The 19,012-nt window shown below is 39.8% G+C and overlaps 1 protein-coding gene and 1 long non-coding RNA gene across 5 annotated transcripts in view; one reads left to right on the top strand and one right to left on the bottom strand.

Annotated features, from left to right (window-relative positions):
- The first annotated feature begins 8,249 nt into the window (after positions 1-8,249).
- Positions 8,250-19,012, top strand: part of fcho2 (FCH and mu domain containing endocytic adaptor 2) — a 119,876-nt gene continuing 109,113 nt past the window's right edge. The window contains exon 1 of one of the 4 annotated variants that reach the window (XM_062972312.1): positions 8,250-8,365. In XM_062972312.1, the coding sequence (XP_062828382.1) occupies positions 8,276-8,365 (90 nt within the window). In that variant the 5' untranslated portion in view covers positions 8,250-8,275. Of the gene's footprint in view, positions 8,366-8,451; positions 8,640-9,533; positions 9,810-19,012 lie in introns of those variants that run through there. The other 3 variants (XM_062972311.1, XM_062972310.1, XM_062972313.1) reach the window with 3 other exon arrangements.
- On the bottom strand, positions 10,636-10,818 carry LOC134296726 (uncharacterized). Its single transcript, XR_010003562.1, has 2 exons — positions 10,738-10,818; positions 10,636-10,670 (listed from the first exon to the last, which is right to left on the bottom strand). It is a non-coding gene; the product is annotated as an uncharacterized LOC134296726 (long non-coding RNA).

Below are 19,012 nucleotides of genomic sequence, written 5' to 3' on the forward strand. Positions count from 1 at the left end.
TGTCAAACTGTTGGATACTCTTTTTCATTTGGTATGTTTTATTTTTCAGTCACTTTCAGCAAATTACTTTGTTTTTAAATAGTGCAGGAATGCAGCAACAAGTGGACATTCACTTGCCTAGAACTGGAGTCACATGTGGCTAACATGCCGAAAAGTTCAAAAATTCTGGGAAGTTCTATAATGGATAAGCCAAATAGCAAGGAAAACAAAACATTTCAAGGGAGCTGTACTAATGATTTTTGTATTTGAAAGTAAGAATAAGGGTTTGGTAAATAAAAATCTTATATTACTCATGCTGTTTGTGATTCCTTTTATTTATTTATTTATTTATTTATTTATTTACTACATTTATATGCCGCTCTTCTCACCCCGAAGGGGACTCAGAGCGGCTTACAAATCAAATGTACATACAATATATTATTAGCATAGCACAATATAAGCATTAAATTACTATATTGTACTATATAATTTTATGGTAATATTATTAGTAATAGTACATTTAATATATAATTAATACAATAGAGTCTCACTTATCCAAGCCTCGCTTATCCAAGCTTCTGGATAATCCAAGCCATTTTTGTAGTCAATGTTTTCAATATATCATGGTATTTTTGTGCTAAATTCGTAAATACAGTAATTACAACATAACATTACTGCGTATTGAACTACTTTTTCTGTCAAATTTGTTGTAAAACATGATGTTTTGGCACTTAATTTGTAAAATAATAACCTAATTTGATGTTTAATAGGCTTTTCCTTAATCCCTCCTTATTATCCAAGATATTCGCTTATCCAAGCTTCTGCCGGCCTGTTTAGCTTGGATAAGTGAGACTCTACTGTATTATATTGTATTATTAATTAGTACATTATAATATTATCAATATTATAAGTACATACAATATATTGTATATTTATAAATTATTGTATATTATATATATGTATATAAAATTAGCATGTTGCTATGGCACAGGAGACAAGATGGAACTATCTTCTTGGCTCTCCCCGTTGCTCTGGTCTTTTATCACTTTTAAACTTATTATACAATGCTTTTGACACAAAATAAGTAAATAAATAAAAATAAATTTAAAAACTCATGTTGTAGGCTGCAAAACTGAAAATAATCAGAACCTGGAAAAAGCTAGAGAATTTGTCAATAAAGAATTGGTTAAACAGGATATGAGTCATAGCCTTATCAGAGAAGTTACCATAATCTATAAATTAAGATTATCAAAAGGAGAAATAAAGGAAATTCTATTTGATAATATATGGAAACTATTGATTAGCTTAGTGAATAAAGGTAAAGGCGAATTCAAACTACCAAATGGCCAAGAAAGATTAAATAAACTATTCAAAAATATTACAATAATTATATATAAGTAGTTGTACCTGGCCACGCATTGCTGGCCCAGTGTGGTTAACTGAACAAAACTCGGAAAAATGTTCTTTCTCCCATGCTGGACCTCCCACAAATATATAAAGAGAAGCCTCCCACAGGACGGTAAAATATGTGGGTGTTCCCTAGGCAACATCCTTGCTGACTGCCAGTTCTCTCACACCAGAAGCGGCAAGGCCAATTGCAACATTTCTTGCAGTAAATAAAGAACTCTCAGAAAACAGTGGAATACCAGGCATAAAACAATCAGGACCAGCTAACACCTCTCAGCAAAAGATTCCCCCAGGCAGGAAGTAGTCAGGGTTTGAAGCAGCAAGGCCATTAAGTACTAATCAAGTTGGCCATTTGGAACATTCACACTTGGCTATAGCAGAAAAGACTTCTTTCTCCCACCCTGGACCTTCCACAGATATATAAAGAGAAGCCTCCCACAGGATGCTAAAACATCCGGGTGCTTGCAGTTTCTGAAGTCACTCCTGACCCCCTTTCTGTGGCTAGGCCTCAAAGCCTCATCCTTGCGGAACTTCTCGTGAGTGGTGAGAAGGCAGGCCCAGCCTTCCCTTGCGGTCCCACCCACACTGGTTGCTAAAGGGTGGAGACTGGCTTGTGCCATTGCTAGGGGATGGAGTTGTCTGTTACGATGGTTGCTAAAGGAGAAAGGAGTGCTTGGCCGTTGCTAAAGGGAAGGGATGTCCGTTAGGATGATAGCTAAGTGAGGAGGAGACTGATTGACAATTGCTTAGGGGAATGATTTCACCTTTCCCAGATGTGTCAGGTTTGTGAGAGTAGGCTTAAAACACTTGGTAGTTTTAGTGCTATGTTGTGTCCAAATTTAATCACGATCGGTGGAGTAGTTTGGAAGACATGGCATTTTTATTTATATAGATGGACAGAATTAGAATAAGTAGAAATAATGGAACTGACAGCTGATTGTTTATAACACTATGTGAATGATAGGGTGGGAGAGTATAGATCTGGGAACAGATGATGTAATAAGATAATTGTATTATGTTAAATGTTTTGAAATAAGTAAATAAAGCTTGTTATTAAAAATACTATTTTAAAAACCTAGTCCATAGCTTTGCTGATTTTGGGAGCAGTTAGGGGAGTTTGGATGACCAGACTCCTGATAAAGTCATGATGGTTTTCATGAACTATAATCCTTTTCATCAAATTATCGTGTACTTTGTACAGTTTTATACCATGATCAATATTACTGAAACAAATGACATGGTGATCAGTATCATATTGCTTAGTGATTGCTATTGACATGATGACGGCAATACAGACTGGAACTGTTCTAGTAGATGCAGTCAATATCAACATTGCCTGAAATAATGGAAGATGCCAGCTTGGATGGTCTGAAAGCAAGAAGGCTGGTATAAAGACTGCCAATGCAAGTAGTGGCAGTCCATGAGTTACAAACATCCGACTTCCAAACTACTCACAGTTAAGAACAAGGGTGAGAACAGGAAGTGAGAGAAATCTACCCCAGGAAGGGAATTCACTCCTAAAAGAATTATGGGGAAAAGGTGTTTCCATGGAAGCTTTATCATCAATCCTTGTTTCCAGGACAAGCCAAATTTTTCAAAATCTATTTCTCGCAGGGACAGAAAGTGAGGTGAAATTTTCTGAACAGACAGCAACACAAACACCACATGAGTGTTAATCCTTCCCAATGCTACCCAAAGCTGCCTATTTGGAAACCAGTGATAGAAGTGTATTGAATGAATTGATAGGAAGTCAGAAATTATGGTAATCAAATGGGTTATCTGAAAATAAGGAGTTCTGGGTATGAATAACATAGGACACTTCTTTTCTGGCAACTGAAGCAGAGCGAATGCTTCATAAAATGAAGTAACAACCCTTGAAAGGTAAGCTTGGAACTAAAACACCTGTCTCAATTTGGAACAGAAGGTTCTATAACAAACCAGGAAAGATTTAAATATTTAACAATTAGTAAGGTATCAGAAGAGTGGAAGCTGAGCCTATTTTCCCAGTAACAATTGATGAAAGGAAGTGGAATTGTAGATATGACGGGTGTGTCCACACTGCAAATTATAGCAATTTAACCTTGCTTTAATTAACATGACCCCATCATATAGCATTCCAGGATTTAAACATTTCCAAGTTGGTTTCAGCTCTTTGCTAGAAAACCTGTGATGGAATTCAGGGGGCTCTAGGGAATTCAAAGTCCCTCCCAATGCTACATATCCCAGGATTCCATGTAAGGGAACTATGGCTGTTGAAATAAGACCTATGCTCAATTTTACTTGGTTCCAACCTGCTCTCCTTTAGGGTGTGGAGAGGGCACCTCTACCACATTTGTAGGTTTTTGGCCCCTCAGGGATCTTTTTTTTTTTTGGGGGGGGGGGGGGTTACAATTCTTCAAGAAGAATGCTCTCTAAGGAATGTGGAGACATATCTACTATGTTGGGAAATCATGATGGGCTAATTTTGGCCCATGAAAGGACTTTTATGAAACGGGAACTGACTTCCAGTAATTTCTTGTGGCTAAAAAGGAGCTGTCCTAGACCTAAAATTGTTAAGGGGTGCCCAAATCATACTGAAGATGCCCCTCTTTTCCCTGTAGGACATTTGGGGACAGAATCAGTTTTTAGTTTGTGGAAGTAGGTTTAATAGGGTGAAACTCTCCATGTTCTTCTGGAAGACTATAATGTGCTTCCCCTATTCTTCCACAATTTCCCTCTCAGGTTTATATCACAGGTGGGAAACTTTCCTGGTCTAAATTTATCCCATAAAACTTTTCAAAATGGTCCAACTGGAACAAGGAGAAGTTACAGAAGAACATAGCTTAGTCTGCTATGTTGCCTTCTTTCCCCCCTTTATGGACTGGGAAAGTTGGGGTAAGAGAGAGAAGATCCTGACTGAGAGTCCAACTACACTGTACAATTAAGGCAATTTGACACTTTAACTGCTGTGGGTCGGTGCTAGGGAATCGTAGCAGTTGTAGTTGTACAACATTTTCAGCCTTCTCTGCCAAAGAGCGCTGGTGCCTCATCAAACTATAACTCCTAGGATTCCATAGCATTGGGCAATGACAGTTAAAGTGGTGCCAAACTGCATTAATTGTACAGTGTACAGTGTAGATGCACCATGAGTTACAGTTCAGGTGACTTTAATTCCTGCTTCTTGCTTTCCAGATCAGGAGAGAGATGAACAAAGGTTACTAGTGTCATAAATCATTGATTTTTTGAAAAGAGTGTTGGCTTGCATGCGCCCTATTTGGCTGTTGGGCTGAAAACATTGGCCATCTCTAGTCTAAAGGCTCAAGGAGAAACTGAGCCCAAATTAGAGCCCAAGAGATGGAAGGGACTTTGAGACAATCCAATCTGATTCTGTTTGACGCAAGACATTCATAGCTAGGGCATTCTTGAACATTGTCTAGCCTTTGTTTGATGCCCAATAGTGAGGAAAGGCCTATCTAGAACTCCAAGATGTTCCAAAGGCTGCTCTGCAGTGCACAGTGTAACGGATCTTGCTTATCTTACAAGGTTGGTAAGTGGCCCACCTGGCAGGACTGGTGTGTGGCCATTTTGTAGGCAGGGCTGATGAGCAGCCATTTTGCATGCCTCACTTGCAACAGCTCAGCAGAGCAAGGGAGAGGAGCAGTCAAGCATTCGTTACCATAGGTGCAGTTTGATTGGCTGAATGCAAATGAGAGGTTGCTTAGCAGCTGGAGATGGGCGGAGGCAAAGTGACAGTTGAGCCAAGCAGCCAGAGCATTCTTTTTTTAGTTAGAGTTTGAAAGTCAGTCAGTTGGAAGTTGTTCTTTGGAATTCAGTCAGCTAGGAACTGTGTTTTGAAAAGGAAGCCTCTTTGAGAAAATATAGGTAAAGCCTTCAAGAAAGAAAGGACTGAGAACTATATTTGTGAATTCTATAGTCTAGAGCACTGTTGTTTAAATCCCAGGAAAAGTGGATTTAAAAGTAAATTGTCCTGTTTGTGTTTCTTTGGTGAAGGAACATATTTACACAGAAACCAAGGTATATGAACATCATTTGAAGAGAAAAGAATAAGCCTTTTATGAAACTGCTAAGCATCTTTACTGTCCAGTGTTAATGAAACCATCACACATATTTACTGTTCAAACTACAAATAAACAACCATTTCTTGTTTTCTCCTCACATAAGGTGTCACGTCTCTCTCTCTCTCTCAATATCCTAACCTAAAAGAGGCTCCTGAATTGGTGGCAGCATTGATAGAGGTAGTGAGTTTGAATCCTCTACATATTGGTGGCAGCAGAAATAGAAGCCTCTGCAATTCTGACAAATCCGAAAAATCCTCTCCATTGTATATTGTTGAAACCCCCCAATCCTCCATACACAGACTATTGGAAATTAAAGCTTCTCAAAGAGAAACATAGAAGCACAGCATGGGGCCTTAGTGCTTTCATATGCACATAACAAGACATTCTACTGTAAAGGTTTTTTTTTTATAAAACCTGCTCCAGAAAAACATCCTCCTTTATTATGGTGTGGTGCCTTCAAGTCACTTGTCAACTTATAGCAGCCACATTTAATTTTCATAGCGATTTCTTAGGCAAGAAATACTCAGAGGTGGTTTTTCTAGTTCATTCATCTGAAATATAGCTTACAGCACCTGCCATTTGTTGGCAGCCTCCTACATAAGTACTAACCGAGGCTGACTCTGCTTAGCTTTCAAGATCAGACTGGATTTGGTGCCTTTAGCTATTTAATTTTAATAGCTGAGAAACAACCAGCTTAACCTAAGTGACAGGTTGTACATTTTCACTCATATAATTCTCCCTTACATATGCTGATGCAGGAAAGGAGAACAGAAGTGCGTTGAGGAGGGTCTGCATTCCCCTAGACATAATCCCTTTTAAGCCAGATGAAACCCAGGTTCACACCCATGTTTTCCAATATCATTTTGTTCCTGGCTTGAATTCTAGGTTGAATGTTTCCAATCAGCACTTGTGGCAGGAACCGGTCTCAGCTCACCTGTTTTCCCAGGTGAAAGAAGGGACAGGTGTTGTTTGTAAGCAGAAGCTCAAGTTCCTTCTTCTGCACAAGTATTAAAGGGGAGTTCTGTACTTTCTTTCATCTGCCAACTCTGCCTCTACTGTGTGCAGTAAAGTAGATGGGGGAAAGTAAGGCACTTTCAGCTGGAACTTCTAGGGACTTCTGTGGCTCTGGTTAAGAATATAGTCAGTCCTACATGTTGCTGGGTTTAGGGGCACAGGACCCTTGTGAAAGTGAAACACTACAATAAAGACATTGCTTTCTTTTTACACTTCTTTAAGACGCTCCTCATAGAGCATGGTCTCCAGACCTTAGATCGTTTTAGTTGCCTTCCTCTGGTCACCTTCCAGCTTGTCAACATCTCTTTTAAACTGTGGTGTCCACAATTGGACACAGTATTCCAGGTGAAGGGCACCATGACTTCCCTTGATCTAGACACTATAATCCTTTTGATGCAACCCAAAATCCCATTGGCTTTTTAGCTGCTGCATCACACTGTTGGCTCATGTTCAACTTGTTGTCCATGAAGACTCCAAAATCTTTGTCATGTCGTCTGTTGTCTATCCAGGCATCACCCATTCTGTATCTTTGCATTTAATTTTTCTGCCTAAATGTAGTATTTTATATTTGTGATTGGAATTCATTTTGTTAGTTTTGGCCCAGCTCTCTAATCTATTCATGTAATTTTGATTGTGTCTTCTGGAATATTAGCTATCCCTCTCAATTTGGTGTCACCTGCAAACTTGAAAAGCATGCCTTTTAAATCTTCATCTAAGTCATTAATAAAGACATTGAACAGCACCAGGCCCAGGACAGAACCCTGCAGCACTCCACTAGTCACAAGTATAACTCTTGGGTAGAAAATGATGTTATACAAGTTTATGCACCAAACCTTATTTGTAGATTTGCTTATTCACAGATTTGTTTCCAATGTTATTTCTAGGTTCTCCAGTACAATGCTATGGTCTACTTCTGTCAAAAGTTGATCATAAAAGTCATGCTGGAAAACCTAAAGATTCCTAGAAATAACACCAGGAAAATTTGACCATATAGTCATGCTGGAAAAACTAGATATTCCTAGAGAGATGTTCTCTCACCGGGGGGGGGGGGGGGGGACGGGACGGGGGACAGCAATGCTGTTATTTTCCATATTTCACTTTTGTGGGGGGCCTGTCCCCCTAACCCCAGTGAATGTGGAGGGCTGACTATACTGTGCTAAGAACATGCAGGAACAATAGTACTGATTTCATTCATATGTGTTGAGATAAAGGGCACTTTGAGACCAGTGGCTCCTGGTTCTGCCAGTTAAAAGCCATTCTGCCTTACCATTAAAAAATAAAAAGGGGAAGAAACAATGAGGCAATGTGGGGAGGTTGCAAAGAGGAAACAAAGTCCGGAATCATCACCAGCCCAATTCCGTGGCTCAGATTGTCAGCGAAGAAGGATAATTTCACAAAAAAGACCTTCAATATTTGCAAATCAGGCTGGGCAGCAATGCTACTACGTCTGTTGCACTAAATATAGATTATTCTCAAAGTAATGCATTTACTTTTGCATTACTTTTCTTTGACTGGAGTCTGCTTAATTTGCTTTGTCCCCCATCCCCACCCCCATTATATTCTCCATCTAGACGAGTTTGAACCTGTTTTAAAGATCCATGGAACCTAGTTTATGTCTAGGTTGGCTTCATTTGCTTGGTCACCTGCTTCTCCATTTAGGGTGATTTAGGCACTTAATCTACCATGATATGTTATTAACATGTCTGATTATACCGCTTTGGATAAGATTTAAGAGTCCCGATGTCTATAAAAGTCGTAGGACTGGCTCAGCCATTAGGCAAAGAAGGTCTGATGCTTCAAGCAGACTTTTGGGAGACATGAGAAGGCAGCAAATGGTTAACATATTGTTTTGTGGCTATTATTTCAGTGCTTCATTATCCTTATCCAAAAAATCTGTCTACAAGCAGGTAATGCATTTATAAAATGGATTTGTTGGTTGTTGCTGTGTGCCCTCAAGTAAGAATATGTAGTTTCCAATTGATAGTGACCCTAAGGGCCCTTCTACACAGCCATATAATCCAAAATATCAGCAGAAAATCCCACAAGTATCTGCTTTGGACAGGATTCTCTGAGTCCATACTGTCATATATTTCAGTACAAAGCAGAAAACGTGGGATTTTATTCAGCTATGTGGAAGACGTTTATGTTTATTTGAATTCAATTCATATTCTTTTAATTACTGTAAGTTGAGATTTTATGTTATTTGATGCTGCTCATTGATGTGGGAAAACTTTTGTGTATATTATATGTTCTGTATTGCACTTTTGTTGCCATGTAAGCCCTGAGTCCCTTCTTAGGAGATGGTGGTGGTGGTGGGGGGGGGGGGGGGGGTGGAGGATAAATAAGGTTATTGTTGTTGTTGTTGTTGTTTTTCATGTTTTTTAAACATTTTCATGAGGTCTACCATCAATTTTAACCTAAAAAAATTAACCTATAATGTATTGGTGCAAATGATTTAAATGTGCTTAATGTTATGTCAATGTCTTCTAATATGTATGTTTTAATGGACTTAGATTTAATCTATCTATTTTAATGGTATTGTACCCTGTTTAAAGCTTTGAGGAAAGGCAGGCAAGAAAGATTATTTTTGCATGGCATGACAGAGCTTTAATTGTGCTTCTTTTTTTTTACTTGGGTGATGGTTGGAGTTTTGATGTCTGCATCTATCTGTGTGTGTAGGTTTTCTGTAAACTGTGTGGCCCAATTGTTGATTGGGTTTGCGGATGACTAGGACTATCTAGAAATGGCAGTTTTCCTCCATTTTCTTTTTCCATGGTGAATTGGATGTTTGAGTGGATGATGTTGAGGTGGTCCAGGAACCTGTTGAGTTCTTCTTCTCCATGGCTCCAAATGGTGAAGGTGTCATCCACATATCTGAACCATAGAGTGGGCTTTTTGTTGCTGTTTCCAGGGCTTGTTTCTCAATGTGTTCCATGTAGAAATTAGCTATGACCGCGCTGAGAGGGCTCAGGCAGCAAAAAGCCTTGGTCAGCCTGGCTTCCCTATCTCCCCCTCCCTTCCCTTAGTTTCCCCAAGCCAGCATTTCCGCCCTTCCGCGCATGCGCACTTTCTCCGTCACGAGGTAGGCAGGGAGGGAGGGAGCGAGGCGGGCGCGTTCCAACTGCCTATGTTGTCTCGCGCTTCGGTGCCTGCGCTCTCGCCGGCAAACTTGGCGCATGCGCCTCAGTGGCACCCCGGGTCGGTCTCTGAGGAGAGTTCAGGCAGGAGGGAGAGAAGGAGTGCTAAGAGTCCGGCTGCGAAGGGAAGGAAGGCGGCGTGTCTCGGAGACCGTTTCCTCCTTCGGACCGAGGCCTCGCGATGGTGATGGCGTACTTCGTGGAGAGTTTCTGGGTAGGGAGGTGTTTCTGTCCGGAGCTGTCCTTCTTTCCCAGTCAGGATTGAGTCGGGGTCCGGCTGGGGCCTGCTGCCGGTCGGGACCTCCTTTCTTCTCCCATAGCGAGCAGAGGACGCAACCACTGCGAGAGGAGGGGGGGGGAACCGTGAGGCGAATGTCCCCCTCTCCGCCCCCCCCCCCCCGCCCCAGATTGGACTCTTCCACTAGGCCGGCGTCGCCTATTCCCCCGAGTTGGGTCCCTGCACTGTTTGGCTAAGGGGAGAACTAGGCACCTGCTCCCCCGAAAGCGGGATCGACGCGCCACAAGCTGCTCCCCGCCTCCTTCCCCTCCTCCCCCCCCCCCCCTCGCAGGAATCGGGCCAGGCTGGACGGGATTGTTTACTTTCCCTCCCTCTTGCACTGCTCTCGGCGACAAAACCCCAGAAACTAGGGCTTCAGTGGAAGTTTGCTCAGGATCCGCCTCCCCTCTTTGGCGACAGAAATGCCGCTTGGCTGCTTTATTGTTTGTTTTGTTTTGGAAATCTAGTTCTTGTTTTCTTTGGTGTTGGCGTTCCGAGAGCTCTTCCCTTGTTTATAACGCTCAGGACTTCTCACTGATTTCCGTAAACAAGGCAGGCGGAGAAACAGGTCCAAGTAACTTTTAAGTCGTCACTTGAAACCTGATTTTATGAACTTATTAGCGTATGCCTTGGTCTGCATTTCCATTGTGGCGCTTTTCTTCCTTCCGTTTCCTTCATACACATCCCTCTCTTCCTTCCTTCTTCCCATGCTTTCCCTTATAACAACTTCCCCTTTCTTCTTCCTTCCGTCTGTCTGCCTTCCCTGCTTCCTTCTTCCCTTCCTTTCCCTCATAACTCCTTCCCCTCGCTTTTTCCGTCTGTCTTCCTTCTTTGCTTCCGTCTTTCTTCCTTTCCCTCATAACACCTTCCCCTCCTTTCTCCCTTCCTTCCGTCTGTCTTCCTTTATTTCTGGCTTCCTTCTTCCCTTGCTTTCCCTCATAACACCTTCCCCTCTCTTCTTCCTTCCTTCCCTGCATCTTTTTTCTTCCTTCCCTCCCTCGCTTTCCCTCATAACACCCCCTCTCCCCTTCCTTCCTTCCTTCCTTCCTTCCTTCCTTCCTTCCTTCCTTTATTCCCTTGCTTTTTCTCATAACACCTTCCCCCTCTTCTTCCTTCCTTCCATCCATCCTTCCTTCTTCCTTTGCTTTCTCTCATAACACCTTCTCTTTCCTTCCTTCCTTCCTTCCTTCCTTCCTTCCTTCCTTCCTTCCTTCCTTCCTTCTTCCCTTGTCCCCCCCCCACATAACACCTTCCCCCCTCTTCCTCCCTTCCTCCTTCCCACCTCTTCCTCCCTTCCTTTGTTCCCTTCCTTTCTCTTCCCTTCTTTCCCTCCCCTCCCCTCATATCCTTTATTTATTTTTTTATTTATTTACATCACTTTTACCCCGTCCTTCTCACCCGGAGGGACTCAGGGCAGCTTACAATAGTTGGCAATTATATTGCCCAAAATACATTCAATAAAACAGTAACAGAATCCATAAACAATAAAACAGTACTGCATTAATTAAAACTCGAATTAAAATCTGTTAAACCATGAATTATAAAATTTAAAATGCATACAGTATATAGTTAAGTTCGTCCACTAACACCTTCGCATACGCCTTGATTCACATCATGTCGACCTCAGATATTACTCCTCAAATGCTTGAGTACATAGCCATGTCTTCACGGCTTTCCTGAAACCTAGGAGAGTTGGAGCTTGTCGAACATTACTGCGGGGAGCCACTTTTCCCTTCCTTTCCTCCCCTCTTGCCCTTTCACCTTTCTTTTCTGTTCCTATTGTGATGCTATGTAGAAACAGTTGTAGTGCTTGAATGCAGGTTGAGCATCCCTTATCTGGAATTCAGAAATACTCCCATATCCCCCATAGCCATGGCTCAGATAGTGGCACCTGATGGGCAACAGATAGACATGGTGGCAGTGTTGAACATAACAGAAGCAATAAAACTTACTATGTTTTATTTATTCCAAGATACTAAAATACCTTATTTATTTCCTTCACTGCATAAGCCACTTTTTAGGCTTATACAGGTTGAGCATTTCTTATCTGGAATTCTGAAACCCGAAACCCTCCAGAATTGTCCTCCTGGGTGGTTGAGACCTTTGTTTTCTACTGGTTCAGTAGGCACAAACTTTGTTTCATGCATAGGACTTAAAGTGTTGTTTAAAATTACCTCCAGAGTATGTGTATAAGGTGTACATGACACAGAAGTTAATTTCATGTTGAGACCTAGCTTCCATCAGCAAGATAAATTCATTCTCTCTATATATGTAAATACAGATATTCCAAAATCCAAAACACCTTTGGTCCCAAGCATTTTGGATAAGGGATAATCAAACTGTACTAAATAGAACAGAGGTGTTCTATTTAGTTGGTTACTATAGAGAAAACAAAGAATAGTAGAAAACTATATAGTGTGGTGTGCATATATTGGGTAAACAATTTGGAGGGGGGGGGGGAAGAGAAGCTAGTTCTTGGCATAATGTATCATGATTTTAAATAATATGAAAAGTATAAACAATTGTTCAAGCTAGAAGAGAGTTTACTACTGTCCTTTCCTTGTTAGAAAATCTTCTATTTTCCCTTTTGAGTTTCTGAGGAATGGCAGGAAGGGAGTGTGTTAATCTCCTCAGTCTTTGAATTCTTATTGTATATATTCTGGAGATGAGATTAAAATTGAGAGGATGCTTTGCCCATTTTCAGGACAGAGTGCATCCTGCTACATAAAACATGCTGACTTCCATCTAAGGCTCAGTGGCACAGCAGGACAAGGGTGGGAGAGAGGAAATTCCTGAACAGGAATATTGCAATGGGAGAGTAGCCATTGTGACAGTGTGTTACTTGCTTTTACTTACTGATTTCCTCAGCAATATAATAAAATGTTGGATAGTTTTAAGGTTGTAATAAACTTTTTTCAGCATTAGTGTTTTTTCCCGTAAAAATTATATATCATAAGCCCTTGGTGGAAGCTCCTTCCTTGGAAATTTTTAAACAGAGGCTGGATGGCCGTCAGGAATACTTTGATTATGCTTTTCCTGCATGGCAGGGGGTTGGACTAGATGGCCCATGAGGTATATTCCAACTCTATTATTCTATAAGGATTAGATCTAGACTTTGTCTTGCCGGCAGAATAGGAGAAAGGAAGCAACTTTATTTTTACTGCACCAAAAAGAAGAGAATTGGAAAATATTTTTTTAAGCAGAACAACTAGGATGACAAAGGATTGCAAAGTATTTTTGTGTATATTCACACACAACTTTAGAGTGTTTTGCAGCCCTTAAGAGTACACTTTTAGGATGCTCAAAAAGCTCATTGATTCGAGCAGAGGGGTACAACAGAAAATGCTAATTTGATTGTTTTTCCAGAAGACAGAATTCGAACTGATACAACTACAATTAATTTTAGTTTACACATTTCAGCTCTTAATTTGGTATTATATGTGTAAAGCTAAAATTAAACTTGTTTCAATTTGCCCAACAGATCAGTCTACCTGGGCAGGGTACACGGTATTTTTTTGGAAAGGTCTCCATGTTAGTTTGCAGCTCTAAAGGATGAAACTAATACGATCTTCACTGTTACTCACTGAGTGTTATAAAAGTCAATTGGTCGTGTAGGACAATGATTTGCATGTCAGTTTGCCCTGTTGCTCACTTATTTGTGATTTTAGATGATGTCCACTATCAACGTCTAGCAGCTGTTACTCTTTTGTATTGACTTTTTCATATTTACATCAAAAAGTGTATGTCAAAATACGTTAAGACTGTATATTTGATGTGGGTTTATACAAGTATATGTAGCATTCATGTACACTTGATAGTAAACTGGGATTTGTAGCAGATTTCTGTTAAATATATATATTAGTGCTTGTTTATGTATAATGTGTGGAATTGCACTGTGGTGAAAAATGCATTTTCCTTTTTTAAAAAAAAACCAGGGCCTTTATATACTGACTGCTAATACTTGGCATCTCAGATGATGTTTCCCCCCTTCATGGTAGACAGATACAGATCCCCCCAAGCTGCATCAGAGGTACCCCTGGCCACCACCTTAAGGATCCCCTCTGCCTCCATATCACGGCTGTCCCCAGGCATGACATTCTACCTAACTGAACTTTGACAGTCTGGCTGACATAAGCCAGAGTGCTTGCATGCTAAGGGAGAGGGGAGAAGCCCTTCTCCATTGGCATGGTAGCACTCTGGCTGGCATCAATGAGATTGCTGAAAAGTAAGGTAGGTGGGGTGTCGCAGCTGGTGACATGGTGGGGAGAGGGCAGAAGACAACTGCCATTCTGTGTCCCTGGGCTGCCTGAGTCTGGGAATGTGGGATAGAATACAAAACAGCTGTAGCCCAGCTGTCTTGTCAGCCTTAAAGTCAGGAATCAGGATTTGGGCTTTGCTCCACAGTTGCTTAACCTGGGGCAAGGCTGCGTTAAGGAATCCTTGGCCCAAGTTAAGCTTGATCGTCCCTGTGCAGTTTTTAGCTGATCCAACTGTACACTAATCAAAGTGGTAAATATAAATGAGCCTTTACAGGATTTCTCACCAGACAAAGATGGGAAATAATCATGGGCACATAGTTTAACTGTTACAGTTCAGTATTAACTATATTGAAACTATTAACACTGTACTTGAAAATCTATCTCCTCATTGCAAAAGACCATGCAATGTCCAGAGGAGGGTGACTAAAATGATCAAGGGTCTGGAGAACAAGCCCTATGAGGAGTGGCTGAAAGAGCTGGGCATGTTTAGCCTGCAGAAGAGAAGGCTGAGAGGAGACATAATAGCCATGTATAAATATGTGAGAGGAAGTCATAGGGAGAAGGGATCAAGCTTGTTTACTGCTGCCCTGGAAACTAGAATGCGGAACAATGATTTTAAACTACAGGAAAGGAGATTCCACCTGAACATTAGGAAGAACTTCCTAACTGTGAGAGCTGTTCGGCAGTGGAACTCTACCCTGGAGTGTGGTGGAGGCTCCTTTGGAGGCTTTTAAGCAAAGGCTGATGGCCATCTGTCAGGAGTGCTTTGAATGTGATTTCCTGCTTCTTGGCAGGGGATTCGACTGGATGGCCCATGAGGTCTCTTCCAACTCTATGATTCTATACAGATCCAGAATAGGTCTCCACAGTCACTTACGGACCCACCACCAAAACCATCCCTCTGGAAGCCAATCATACTTGGCTGCGAGTGATTGCCTATGTATGACAGTGTTAAGTATATTGTTTTCCTCCCTTTTCAAATCTTCAGCAAACATTCTACATATTACTATGGCTGAGATACAAAGGACTATATAGGTTTACACAATGAACCTCATTGGCTGGCCCGATAGGTTTTTATTGTTTTTCTTTGAATAGACAATGTGTCTGAAATCTTGTTTGGCTCATGGAAAGCATTTTCACAATTTTTTGGAAACTGGCCTACATTTTTTTTGGCAGGGCTGCTATACATTGACACTTGGGGGAAAGGGTTACTGACTGCAACATTCTACAGACATTTATGATTGTACTCTATATTCTATAGTGGTTTTATAGAAACTTTAAGAAGAGATTTTGAGAAAATATATAAAGTTCATCACTGAATATTGTTTGGATTCAGTGCATACTATGATAAGCAGTAACAATTATTGACAAGATTATCATCCACATTAAAGAATATAATATCCCCATATTATTTGTGAATTAGGCCGATGTATAAAACTGGCAACATTCATATAAGCTAGTGACTTTACTTTCAGGGTATCTGCTTGTTTTCAGGGGGGAAAAACAGTTGATCACTAGTCATTCTTTTTGTTTTTGTTTTGACGTTGCATTACTGACTTTGTTAAAATAGACAGAATCTCATCAGTGATGCAGAATTATTATTTAGTTGTTTTTCATGAAATTTTGTGTGACTTTTATGGTTGAATGTGACTGACTCATGTTAAATGTCTCTGCAATACACTTAATTTGTAATGTTTGTTAACTTTTATACTGGTGATTTGAAATTTTATCCATGTTGTGAATAGATGTTCTATGGGTATCTTTAGTAATGGGAAATCTACTGACTTACTTAGTCCTGGTCTGTACATTTCTGGATGTAGCTTGGTGTGTCCTACTTCTTATCTGTTCACAGTGAAGTTTTGCCTGTAAAGTAGCTTATAGTAGTCTAGGCCACAATTAATGCAGTGTATTTAACATTTCTGAAGTTTTCAAAGAAGTGTAGGCCTCTACTTGATTTGAGTGAGTGTTTTTACCATATAATTAGACAATAATTGTTATTTACACTAACTCCTCAGCCTCAGGTATGTACATCCAGGATGTACATATTTAGTAACTAACAAAGTCAGGTTTGGTGGTAGAGACAAAAAAGTTGTTAATATGAATGGAAAATAATATGGGATTTTTCAATATATGCCCCCTCTTTCTTCTCAACTAAATTTATCATAGGACTAAAGAAGGTGAGGGGTTTTTCATCACAAATTTCCCCAAGAAATAATACTTTCCTTTGATTACCTTGAGTACTGTGTGTGTGCATTTGTGTAGTAAATATTTGAAAAAATAGTAGGTTGTATCCAATTTGAATGTGTGCAGTTGGCTGGCAGAAGCAGACTTTCCCACCTTCAATCACCATGGCAGCCATTCCAGCCCTCTAAAAATGCTGTATGGAAATGTGGTATATATGTGTATAAGATACCAAAATGGTGGAATTTTCCAATGGAGAAAGTTTTCTGCAACTACAAAGCAAATATTGGATTCAACCCACTGGCAATATATTGACGTTATCCCATTTTCTATAACGGGGAGTTTCAATTTTCAATGCCACAGCATTTCATGCACACACAGACATACCTTTTGTCCAAATGTGTTTGCAGCCTAGGAACCCCAACATCAAGAACCATCTCTCAGTGACCCACAAAATAGAACAAGCAGGTATACATAAATGAAAAGGAACCATAACCTGTTTCCCATCAACATACATACGCATGATCCAGATTAACACACACTTGTGGTAGCTAAATAAAGGATCCCATACTCATACTATTTGCCATATTTTTCTTGCTCCCTTTTCATATATCTGTAACCACTTCTTGTCCTTCAAAAACTAATGGTAGAGTTGACTACTGTGTGTGAAGAAACCATGAAAGACAATGACATTCAGGGCAGGGAGGATATTTTTATTTATTTGATTTATACCCACCTTTCTTTCAGATTGGGATTCAAAGTAGCTAACCCTTTCCTCTTCCTACTGCAGTTCCATGGTAAACATAGGGGGAAACCCCTCTAATTGATAGTAAAGGAATGTCTTCTTTCTAAGTGGAAAGAGGTTTCAGCATAGTGGTTGTGTCCTCTTCTCTCCCAATCTGCAATTTTCCTTGAAAATTGCAACCTGCATTGATAGTTAAGTTGATGGAGGAAAATCCTGCTATTTTACTATTAATTTGTATGTTTATCTGTGGTCTGTAGAAATTGTTTATTTTTTTAAAGAAAGAAATGGATTCTAGCAACACTGATCATATTTGGGTCTTTGTATTATTCATAAACTTGAAATTATGTCACTAGTGTGTAGCAATGATTCTGGAGAGGAAGAGTGTTCTTTGTTCCCTTTTCTCTTGAAACATGCTATGTAAGACAAGAAGGGGAACTATTGAGCTTGTCACATAATTTCCCCCATGCCTTGATTCCCATTTGCTATAGGATACTTTCAGGACTTGAACAGATTGTTTATCTCTACTCCCCATGCCCCCCCCCCCCCCACTAACTGATTCCCTTATCTGTGTCTCATTTATCTCTTCATAGACTTAGTTGATAGACACTCAGTCCACCAAATCTGCATTCTTTTATATTCTTTCTCCTGCCACATGGAGGGAAGTAAAAGCTAAATGCAACTATGCTCTCAGGCTCAGAAGTTTAACAGAACCGCTCCCTACTGCAAAATGTAATAGCAGCAGTAGGTGTTCCTGTTTTGGACATTTAATGTGAACCCAAAGCTCTGTCCCTTAACAAGAAACGTGTTATTCTTTTTTATTTCTTTGCCTTCAATTCTAACATCAAAAAAGATGGCTTGAGAGAAAATTTGGAATTTGAATGTTTTTAAAAACCGTAATTTGGTATCTGCGTTACTTTGTGTTCTTGACATAATAATATAATATAATAACTTTATTTTTGTACCCCGCCTCCATCTCCCTGAAGGGACTCGGAGTGGCTTACATGGGGCAAAGCCCGACAACACTGTTAAAATCTAATTACATAAAAATACAATTGCAAATGCAAAAAATGAAAAAATTCAATGTACAATGTAAACAGAATAAAACAACATAAAAATAATAAAAGCAGCATATGTACATATGTAGACATATGTAGTAAACAAATGTAAAAGAATGCCATCCTAATTTTTCAGTGCAATATACATTTAAGATGCTATATACATGTTTTTGATGTTTTATAAATATTAAACACTATACAAATATTATAAATATTAAACACTTACAAATTGTAAGATGCCCTGAGTCCCCTATGGATGAGAAGGGGGGGATATAAGTATTGTAATAAATAAATAATAAATAAATACAAATACATTTTTCCAATAGCCAAAATAGGTTGACGTGACCAGTCATTCACCCGATAATTAAGACGACAATCCCTAACCCTTGTTATACTGACAAAAAGTTAGTGATATGATAAGGAATGGGCCCATGGAGCCTTTTACATTTTATTTTCGCATATGGTGACTAGGTCAAATTTAAAAGGTTTAGAAATTCTTGGAAGCTGATTCAATCACCTAGTTGGAGAATTCTTGCTCAGTTACCTATGCTGATCATTCTATGCAAGAAGGGGTTGCAGGTTAAAAAGGCATAGACTTCAAGACAGAGAGCAGTAATGTAATATTCTAAACAATTTAGGCTAGTAAAAAACAGTAAGGAAAGATAAATATAGACAAGGTGGGAAAATTGAGCAGAAGCTCCATATTTCTGTCCTTTTATTCAAGACTAACATTTTACATTTCTGTAAGATTATATCTCATATTAAAATCTGTAGGTTGTATTATACTTAGCTGCAGTAGGGTCCTTGACTTTGTTAAATAAATTGTAAGATGTATAAGTTAAACATAAGCATATTCCCTTAGTTGTAATATTTCTGGCAACTTTGACATTTTCTCATACT

The sequence above is a fragment of the Anolis carolinensis genome, chromosome 2, assembly GCF_035594765.1.
Source record: "Anolis carolinensis isolate JA03-04 chromosome 2, rAnoCar3.1.pri, whole genome shotgun sequence".
In the NCBI taxonomy this organism is placed as follows: Eukaryota; Metazoa; Chordata; class Lepidosauria; order Squamata; family Dactyloidae; genus Anolis; species Anolis carolinensis.